This window comes from Austrofundulus limnaeus, unplaced genomic scaffold, assembly GCF_001266775.1.
Source record: "Austrofundulus limnaeus strain Quisiro unplaced genomic scaffold, Austrofundulus_limnaeus-1.0 Scaffold63, whole genome shotgun sequence".
Taxonomy (NCBI): Eukaryota; Metazoa; Chordata; class Actinopteri; order Cyprinodontiformes; family Rivulidae; genus Austrofundulus; species Austrofundulus limnaeus.
In genome coordinates, this window is record NW_013952465.1 from 88029 (window position 1) to 99225 (window position 11197).

The 11197-nt window shown below is 39.5% G+C and overlaps 1 protein-coding gene across 1 annotated transcript; it reads left to right on the top strand.

Annotated features, from left to right (window-relative positions):
- The first annotated feature begins 821 nt into the window (after window positions 1-821).
- On the top strand, window positions 822-8376 carry gzf1 (GDNF-inducible zinc finger protein 1). The gene is made up of 8 exons (XM_014009881.1): window positions 822-1708; window positions 3128-4137; window positions 4410-4593; window positions 4718-4884; window positions 5382-5479; window positions 5865-6029; window positions 6125-6282; window positions 7367-8376. Exons 2-8 carry the CDS (start codon window positions 3143-3145, stop codon window positions 8072-8074), a joined length of 2475 nt encoding a protein of 824 aa, XP_013865335.1. The 5' UTR covers window positions 822-1708; window positions 3128-3142; the 3' UTR covers window positions 8075-8376.
- Window positions 8377-11197: the final 2821 nt, after the last annotated feature.

Consider the following 11197-nt stretch of genomic DNA (forward strand, 5'->3'; position numbering starts at 1 on the left):
TCTGATTACCGGAGAATACCATAAATTTAGTTTTTCCTTCATTTAATGACAACTTGTTATAGTCAAACCATGTTTTCAACTCAGCTAGCTCTTTTTGTACTGTTTTTATTATTTCATCCATATTTTTTCCACAGAAAAATAAATTTGTATCGTCAGCAAACATTACAAACTTTAAAAGATTGGATACTGAAAAATATCATTTAAGTAAAGTATAAATAATTTAGGTCCTAGAACTAAGCCTTGAGGAAGACCACATTTAACCATTTCGGTCTGTGACTTTGTGTTGTTAATTTGTACATATTGTAGTCTATTACTCAGATAACTCTTTAACCAGTGATATGTAACCCCTCGTAGGCCATACAGTTCACATTTACCTAATAATCGTGCATGGTCAATAGTATCAAATGCCTTACATAGGTCAATAAACACACCTACTGTATTTAGTTTCTGGTCAACTGCTGCAGTAATGAGCTCCACAGACTCCATCACAGCTAAAGTTGTAGAGCAGTTGTTCCTGAAGCCATACTGGTGCTCATTCAATATATTATTTTTATTATATTATATATTATTTTTATATTAAAAATATAATATATTATTTTTATATTTTATTTATCAATTTTTTATGAACAATTTTTCCAAAACTTTTGAAAATTGCGGTAGCAATGATATTGGCCTGTAATTTGTTAAAATTTGCTTGTCGCCACTTTTATGTCCATAAAAGTGGCGACAAGCAAATTTTAATTCATTACAATATGACTCCATTCAGACACTTCAGAGTCTCTGCCTCAAGTGGAGGAGTTTAAATACCTGGGTGTCTTGTTCCTGAGTGATGGTAGGATGGAGCGGGAGATGGATTGACGTATTGGGGCCTCGTCCTCAGTAATGAGGGCGTTGTTTCGGTTGGTCGTGGTGAAGACAGCGCATAGTCGAAAGGCAAATCTCTGGCTGGTCTGCCCAAGTTCCAACCCTCACCTGTGGTCATGAGGCGTGGAAATCGGATTATCCAGAGAAAACCTACACAAGCAAGAACATGCAAACTCTGCACAGAAAGACCCCAGGTCCAAACCAGGGATCAAACCCTGGACTTTCTTACTGTGAGGCATCAGTGCTAATCACTGATCCATCGTTCTGTCTGTGATAAGCCGCTCCACAGTAAAACTCACAGAACCAGACAAACTGTGAAAAAAGTGACTTATAGTCAGGAAAATATGTAATTTTTTTTATATAAATCGGTTTTTCATCCTTATCAGAAGTGTTTTCTGGGAAGTTCCATTTAAATCAGGAGGGTCAAAACTAACTAAATAAAATCAGATTTAATTCCCACAAAATGAAATATCACGCAATAAGAAATGCTACAGAGCTGGTTATTATAGTGAATAAGTTTGTCTGTAAGGCAAAAGCAAACAAAAATGAGCCAATAAGTTACTTATTTTGCGCACGTTCGTAGCTCAACATTATAATTTAGGCCATCAGGTTTTCAAACGATCCCAAATCTCCTTTTGCGTGTGAAATTGAAAAGTGAAATCCCACGATAAAGCAAGACCTAGCTATRAACACAAATTGTTTATGATTTATGAAATAAAATCAACATCCGCGTCACCGGATGTCACCGCTGTGAAGAGGCCGAGCCCTGCGCYGCTCCAGCAGGAAGTTGTTTTCCACCCTGCTCGCTCCGTTTGTGTGGGGCTGCCATTTTAGCGAGCTTACGGTAAGAAAACTTGCCCGGTGTTGAGTAGTTCGCTCTCTCCCACACTGTCATTTATCCACTGTGTCCAATGTGCCGGGGTCTGCCTTTGTTACATGCTTTTTATATGACGTGCTTTTTTATTTATTCTTTTATCGGCGGCTAATTTTAGCCTTTCTCTTTGATGCTGCTAGTGTTAGCATTCAGCGACGGTAGCTGCTTAGATGGTCGCTATCATACATGCATACAGTAAAACTTATACAACTGTGCACGTAGAAAGGTTTAAAACTTTTCCATAAAAATATTTAGCAGGGGCATTCTCGAGTCTTGCGCAAAGCAGCGCATCCCATTTCACAGAGGAAAACTGCAGAAAACATTTAAATCCTTCAAAATGGTCTCCAGGTTTTCTGCAGGTCTTTCATAGTTTGTCTTTGAACTTTTGCGTCTTTAATTTGTTTTGTAGTTTTAGGCACATATGCTTTAAAAAAATCATAGGTCAGAGTTAGTGTTAAAAAAACACATTCCTGTAAATACAGTTGATTACTAGGTAGTAGATTGCAAACATTCAAAGAAAAAAAAGAAAGTCCTTTTGAACAAATACTGCTGAAAAAACTACTTTTTAAAGATCACAAGAAAACGTGTCCTTTGTAGCAGCGTGTACAAAAACTWGGCTCAAGTCTTTTGCACAAACTAGAAAGAAACTTGTTACCTACAGTTTGCACAATTTTGACTTTAATGAGCTAGAAGAGCTACAAATTGAACTGCAACATTGAAACAGTAAGCTATCAATCATACACAATATCACAACATTTAGAAAAATACACATCATTAATTTCACCTGACATAGAAGTGTTTTTACGACAGAGTATTAGGGYCACACCTCGAGATTTTCTTTAAAATTACGAGAATAAAGTCATAATATTACGACATTAAAGTCCTACAAAATAGTCATAATATTATGAGAATAAAGTCGTAATATTATGAGTTTAAAGTTGTAATATTAATATTACGAGATTAAAGTCATAATACTACGACATTAAAGTTGAATAAAATAGTCATAATATTATGAGAATAAAGTCGTAATATTACGAGATCAAAGTTGTAATATTACGAGTTCAAAGTCATAATATTATGAGATTACAGTCATAACATTACGAGAAAAAAGTCATAATATTGTAGCCTTTACATGAAAAAGCATTCAGTTATCACTGCATTAAAATGAGGAATGTTGAGCAACTTGTCAAGTTTTCTTTAGTATTGCTATAAATAAATACTCTTTTAGGACATTAGCATCAAATTTTCAGTAGCAGGACTTGAAAATTGTGCAAACGACTACAAACTGAAGCTGTGTTGTAATTAATGGATGCATTGACAGATTTAGTCGTCAYGTAGCTAATTTGGATGAAAGCATATTATTATCACCTCCTTTTTTTCCCCCCTCAGCGGTACGGGGGAACAATGGGGGTCCAAGAGCACCGGCTCACATCAGACTCGCATCTTAAAAACATTCTGACTTCTCTGCATCAGCTGAGGGTCCAAGGACAGCTGTGTGACGTTACAGTGCAGGTGGACCACCAGGGAAGTGTTCAGGAGTTTCAGGCCCACCAGGTGATTCTCGCTGCCTCCAGCGGCTACTTCAAGAACATCCTTTTATCCCAGGATGCAGCCAAAGAGAGACTGTTACTCTCGAACATGCAGTCCGGTGATTTCTCCAAGTTTTTGGAGTTTGTGTACACTGGTAAGGTCAACGTCGCTGAGGATAAGATCGCTGCTGTCCAAGCAGTGGCCCGGTTTTTGGACTGCGAGAGTCTGTCGAAGGTTTGTGGTGAAGCCGTGAGGTGTGGAGTTCTACAGAATCTCAGAGAGAAAACACGCGCCTCAGAGGTCAAACCTCAAGATGCGTCAGGTGGCACTGAAAAGGGGAGAAAGACCAAAGGAATGAAACGACCTAAAAGCTCCCATCTGAAGCGGCAGCGCTCKTCTAAGAGCTCCGAGACGGAAGAAGTCATTAGAAAAAGGCTGAAGGTGAAAAACATAAAGAAAAATGCAAGAGCACGAGGGCAAAAATTAAAATTGAAGCTGGCGGGCTGTAAAGTGCTCCGGAGACGCTGGTGTTGTTCTTCCAACGAGAACCTTCACAGTAAAAAACGAGCTGGGGAGGAAGGCACGGAGGAGTGTGAGAACAGGACTGAAGACGAAGCTCAGCCGGAGAACAAGRGGGACAAAACGGACGAGACCTCAACGGCGGGACCTTCCTCTGATCCGGAGGAGTGGGACTGTGAGGAGGAGGTGCACAGTATCGATCCTCAAGACCCCTTGTTTTTACTGGAGGCTGGGAATGAGGAGGAAGGACAGTTTAAAAGGAAACAGAAAAAAACATCCAAGGCCCAGTTCCAATGTGACAAGTGCATGAGGACTTTCCACTACGAGAGAAGCTACTTGAAGCACATCAGGTAACCCTGCACCTGGGTTTGAGTGATTCTAGTCAAAGTTTTGTGACATGTGCAATGACGAGTCAGTTGTTTGAAGCTCAAGTTGAGCTGCACATTTAAATGTGTTTATTTTTTCCAAAGCTGTGGGACTCATTTGAAAAAAAAAAAACAAAATTATCAAGGAAATTCTTGAATACCAGTCAAATAGTAACAGGTGCTCTAATGTTTATGCATGTGCACAGTTAATTAGTGAAACAGCCCAGAGCMTGACTTGCTTTTCTTCCTCCCGGCAGTACATACCATGGCGTGAAAGCAGATGTCGCCTATCGCTGTGAAATCTGCCAGCAGACGTTTGCGAACCGCAGCAACCTGAAGATCCACGAAAAGCACGTCCACAGCAGCGAGAGGCTTTTTGAGTGCGAAGCCTGCGCAAAGGCTTTTAAAAGAAAGAAGGACGTCGTACGCCATAAGAGACAGGTGAGGCGTTATAAACCTGCGCACCTTTCCCTTTCTGTTTTTGTTTATTTATTTCTTTTTTCCTCAACGTCACACAGTCGGGGGATTTTTCTGAGAGAAAATTAAAAGTAGAAATTCATCTTAGGTGCATGAACGAAATCTGCAGCATATGTGCCCAGACTGCGGGAAGACGCTTAGCTCCAAAGCTGCTTTGTTGTTGCACGAGAGGACACACACGGGCATGAAGCCCTACGAGTGCACCCAGTGTACGGCCAGGTTCAGCCAAAACTCTGCCCTCAAGACACATCAAAGGTAAACAGATCTTTATTCCTCTGTCATCCAGACCTGCAGCTACAGAGCCTGCGAGGGAGGGGGGGAGCTTTTTTCTTTTGCATTCCCACGCAAAAGCTGTTTATTACTGTCACGCCTGCTGGTTTTATTAACAAATTGACATGCTTACCATTATACAGGACTACTACTTTAATTCAGCTTCGGAATAAATGTWTCACAGCCATGCACGGAGATATTTTAATGTCCACTATTTTATCTCTGTGCAGCCACGAAATATCACCGTCAGTTTCCCGTACTTGTGGCGACACATCCTGTTTAGTAACTGGATATTTCAAAATAAAAGCCTGATTTAATTCAGGTCATACAAAACATAAAACATTTGTGTGGGAATGCAAAATGTTTTGCAAGGTAACGCAGACGTATTGCGTGGGAACACCAAAGAATATCTTGTTGTACACGTTTATGAAGTGCGTCCATGAATATGGATGAGAGCTAAATGTGTGTTTACTTCTCCGCAGGATACACACCGGAGAGAAACCGTTTGCATGTGATGAATGCGATGCTCGCTTCACGCAGCAACAGAGCTGTGCCCGATTCACAGGCTGTAACTGGTGCAGTATAAACAAAAAAAAAAAAAAAAAAAAAAAAAAAGGGGAGAGATTTACGAAATGAAGATTTTTCAGATTTTTTTTCTTTTTAGCAAGAACTTGAAAAAGCTTTATTGGTCACATCTTGTATCTGTCTTACAATTTCAAAAAGAAAAAAAATTGGTATCATCTACACTACTCTACTACTACACTTTGTTATTCGTGACCCACTATCCTGCATGTTTTACATGTTTCCCTGCTTCGGCTCACCTGATTCAAATGATTTCATTACCTATTCTAAATGTCATGAAGTTTATCAGAAGCCTGTTAAGGGTTCATTCATCTCAGTCAGGTGTGTTGAAGCATGGAAGACTTCTGATCTACCAGTAATAAACTTTTTTTTTCTTCTAGGAGAGAAACCTTTCATGTGTGAAGCCTGTGGGAAAAGTTTTGCATCTAAAGAATACCTTAAACACCACTCAAATATCCACACTGGCACCAAACCTTTCAAGTGTGACAAGTGTGATAGAGGCTTTGCTCAGAGGAACTCCCTCAACCAGCATCTAAAAATACATACAGGTAAGAGCTTTCTTCTTCTTGTGTGTGTGTTTGTTTAAATGCACGCTTAAGTTATTGTTAATATTTTTAACATTTAAAACAAATGTGTTGCTTAGGTGAGCGTCCTTACAAATGCAAAGACTGTGATAAACAGTTCACGCAGATCAATGCGCTCCAGAGGCACCAGCGCATCCACACGGGAGAGAAGCCTTACATGTGTGCACTCTGTAAGCGCACGTTTACTGACATGTCCACCCTCCGCAGGCACACTTTGGTGAGTGGTGCTTCTCACTGTAGTACTGTAACATTTAACAGGTTWTTWTTTTTTTTTCCTAGAGGTGTCCCGATACCACTTTTTCCTCAAATTGAGTAGGAGTACATCAGTTTGGGGACTCGCCAAACTGAGTACTTACTGAGTTAGAATTTAAACATTACACTGAAAGATAAGCGATAATTTAACATGTTTGTTTACCTTAATATGTGTTTGTTACCAGTTAAATGTTTGAACGAGAAAAAAGTGAGTCATACAACCACCAGCGCTGGACTGAACCACGTTTACTGACTGCTCAGTGTATTCAGCACACGAACAAGGAAGTCCTGTTCCTTATAACACTTTCTTTAGAATTTGACCCCACCTACCAAGTTTGACATCATTGGGGGGAGAAATCCTATGTTCTAGGATCAAATTATCTTGACATAATTCCTGTTTTTGCTAGTGTTTCTTTACATTCAGTCATTATGTGTTGAATATGTGTTCAGGCAAGTAGCTACTTCTAGTATGTACCTGCCRCTCTGAGTAGCCATCTGTGACAGCCATTCGGACCAGTCTGTACATAAAATCACTAATTTAATCACAAACATTCACACAATGGTTTCTAAAACTGTATCATGTTTCACCTAAGTAAAGTACTATTAAATGTGTAGTGCCTTTAAAAAGTCAGTAATAAACAACCCCAAAAAATTTCTTCAGCACAATGACTTGAAACATATTTCTTAAATTAAGAACAAGGTGGCTCTCCATTATATATTCTGTTGTAATATTAAAAAATAAAAATAATACATTAAGTGTAAAGCCTGTCTGTTCCATGTTTAAGAAATTGGTTCTGGGTATCTGGGCACTTTGTACGAGTACAAGTACTTGTAAAAATTCTGGTATCTGTGTCTGTTTGGGGACACCACTAGTATTTTCTACACTGCAGATGAGGTGAGTTTAGACTGTGGTAAAAGAAATACCTTTAAAAAGAAGGGGGTGAGTATGTCATTGGACTTTGATATAGTGATGAATACTACTTTGTGTTTATTGTTGGATAATTATTGACCAAGTCGATAAAAGTGACACCAACCTGTTTAAACTCCAGGTTCATGATGCAGAGGCCCCATGGAAGACCTACCTGGTGGTGCTGGAGGGAAACATCGAGGGAAAGAAGGCGAGGTCTTCCACTGAGGAAAATGCTGACAAAGCAGAGCCCGTGGAAAAAAATAGCCCAACTAGTGAGAGTCCAAGTGCTGCTCTGGCTGTTTCTGCTTCTGCTCCTGCTCCTACTCCTACTACAGGTGCTGGTACTACCCAATGTCAAACAACCATGGTTCCAACTGAGTCGGTCACTCTGCCGTCTGACTGGACCAGTCACGGAGCCATCACTCTGGTCAGCCATGGCAGCATCACCGTCATCCACACAGAGGTTCCAGCAGGGGCGCAGATCCAGCCCATAATAGCTGCTAACAGCGCCGGAACGAGCATTATTTCCTTAGAGCCTTCATCTATCCCTGTCCCCTTCTCTATACCAGTGTCAGTGAGTCAACCTGTGTCTCTGTCCTCTGAAGCATCTTCCAGCTCTCTGTCTCTGCCCACTCTCTCAATTCCTGTTTCCGATACCTTGTTAGCGTCAGTCTCAGGCATCTCATCTGTCTCGACACCATCTGTGCTCGAAGCAGAGGCTTCTCAGGCTACTTTAACTTCACCTCCAGAAAACAAATCTAACTCTGACACCAGTACTTCATCACCAGACATACAGACTGTGGTTATTGGTACTAAGACTRCTGGAGAAGAAGGAAAGAATAAGTGATGGACAGCATGAGATGCCGGACCATCCTTTAGTTGAACCGAAAACCCAGACTGATCAAGACACCGATTGATGTTTTCTTAATAATATTTTGTTTTAGTAATATATTAAAAAGTGTCACTAATTGACAGTTGCCTAATTATTGTGAGGCAACATGCAGCTTATCTTCTCTTACAATGTAGCACAGTATTTTCTGTCATTTAGAACATCTTGCATGTTACAATAAGACATTTCTGCTGCAGTATATTCTCTGTCTCTTCTGATTGGTCTTCATTGTCCAGCAAATGAAATTTTGAAATATTGTTGCCATTAGTGTATTTCTGATCAAAACTTTGATTACTAAATTTTGGGAACCCCATCCCCCACTTTATGTAGTCATGACCGTTTCATAATAACGCATGGCTTTAGTTCTTGTTTCCAAATGTCAAAATATTTGTTTAAAAAAAAGGCAGTAATTTAGGTTGTAAGCTGTTTGTAGTACTTTGTGTTGTATTTGACTGTAGTACAAAAGGTACCTCACATACAACACCTGACAAAAAGTATGGAATCACCAGTCTTGGATGAGCACTCATTCAGACATTTCATTCTGTAAAACAAACTCGGATCAAAAACATGATACAATAATAAGGTCATTCCAAAGTGCAACTTGTTGGCTTTCAGGAAGACTCAAAGAAATGAAGAGAAAACATTGTGGAAGTCAGTGAATGTTACTTTTATTGACCAAGCACAGGGACAAAAATATGGAATCACTCAATTCTGAGGAAAAAAGTATGGAATCAAAAATAGATAAACAAAAGACAATTCAAAATGCATCACTAGTATTTAGTTGCACCACCTTTGGTTTTTATAACGGCTTGCAGTCTCTGAGGCATGGACTTGAGTGAAAATTATTTCATCACCTCCAAACGTGTTCAATTGAAGGGATGAGAAAACTGTCCAAAATGTCAATGTAAACTTGTGCATTGATAGAAGAATGAACCACAGTCATCTCCCCAGTGCCTTTGCCTGACATGCAGCCCCATATCATCAAGGACTGTGGAAATTTGGTTGTTTTCTTCAGGCAGTCCTCTTCATAAATCTCACTGGAACGGCACAAAACAAAAGTTCCAGCATCATCACCTTGTTCAATGCAGATTCTTGACTCATCACTGAAGATAACTTTCATCCAGTCATCCACAGTCCATGATTGCCTCTCGTTAGCCCATTGCAGTCTTGTTCTTTTTTGTTTAGGTGTCAATGATGGTTYTCTTTTAGCTTTCCTGTATTGAAATCCCATTTCCTTTAGGCGATTTCTTACAGTTTGGTCACATACGTTGGCTCCAGCTTCCTCCCATTTATGCTTCATCTGTTTAGTTGTACTTTTTCAGTTTACAAGACAAATGGCCTTAAGTTGATTGTCTTGACGCTTTGATGTCTTTCTTGGTCTACCAGTAYRCTTGGCTTTAACAACCATTCATGCTGTTTGTATTTGGTCCATATCTTGGATACAGCTGACTGTGAACAGCCCACATCTTTAGCAACCATGCGTGAAGAGTTRCCTTCTTCAAGAAGTTTCACAATCCTCTCTTTTGTTTCAAGAGACATTTGTTGTGTGAGAAATACAGACATTGTTCAAATGAGATTATTAGTTGTGTTACTGTTTTTGTGTATTTGACTGTACAAAGACACCCCACACTTTATTTTGGGTGTATGTTTTAGTTAGATTGTTCATTTCTGAGAGTACTGGTATTTACTGGATGTCACTGAATGCACCATGTGGAAAGGTTCTGAAACGGGCGTCTCTTGAACGTTACTTTACACCCGGACTCTGACCGCAGCAGAAGCACCGTGAGTGTGTGGAGCCAGTTTATATTTTATGTGAGTTAAAAGAAAATAAATGTTTGGATAAAAACTACTCCATTCGTCGACTGATGTCTTCAAGCTGCAACAGTTGGAATCGTGGTTCTTGCCTCTCCACTTCATCCAGCAGCCCTCCAAGGTGTCATGACTGCAGGTGTTTTTAACTGCAGACTAACGAGCAGATCTAATCTGAGGCAGGTGTCCATTTAGGGAAAGGAACTGGGTGCGTCCTTATTTTCTACCTCCAGTTTGAGTGATTCCATACTTTTTTCCCTGTTCTTGGTCAATAAAAGTAACATTCACTGACTTCCACAATGTTTTCTCTTCATTTCTTTGAGTGTTCCTGAAAGCCAACAAGTTGCACTTTGGAATGACCTTATTATTGTATCATGTTTTTGATCTGAGTTTGTTTTACAGAATGAAATGTCTGAGTGCTCATCCAAGACCGGTGATTCCATACTTTTTGCCAGGGGTTGTAGTCCTGTGTACAAATAAAACTTTTTTTCATACATGGTTCAGTCAGTTTATCATACATGTTTAGGTTCAGGAGAGGGGTGGTCCCATTAACTAATGAGATGTTATATTTGATTAGATGTTGCTAACTTCCCTCCTATAGCCCATGCAAGCAGCAAGTATGGATGTTTATCCATTTTTGTAGTTTACTGAACGTAACAAGTTACAAACAAAATGATTCCTGATTATGATAAACGTAGTGGGTAGAAGTAAAAACATATTGAAACCCACCCCATCTCCAGCAACATCACAATTATTAACGATCTCTTCCTATTTATATTTTAGCAACATACAGTACCTTCATTCTACTCTCAGATTTACTATTAATGCTGTACATTCAATGATGTGCTTACAATATCCCTATAGTAAGAGTATTACTAATGGTAGCTCTAGTAATGTTAAAAATAGAGACATTGCTTTTATATTTTTTAATTAAACTGAAGGAAATTTAAGATCCAGTCTTGTTTACACTTTGTGCAGCCATATACTTTTAACAGAGTTAGTAGGTCTTATCATTATGAGACCCTCCCTTCTGCATAAACAAAGACAATGTTTCTAACAGGTACYGCCTCCARGGGTGTGACCACAAAGTTAAGTTTCATGTGACTTTACGGCTGATTCATCATTCTTCATTAGTCTTTCCTTTAGAGTAGCTGGGGACAGACRCTGGCTGTTAGAGAGGGACTTATTGTTTTGGTTATGATAAGAGCAATGGCCTCCCTAACTAAACTTGTTTTAGAGGTTGGTTAAAATAATTGATACACATCCAACAGC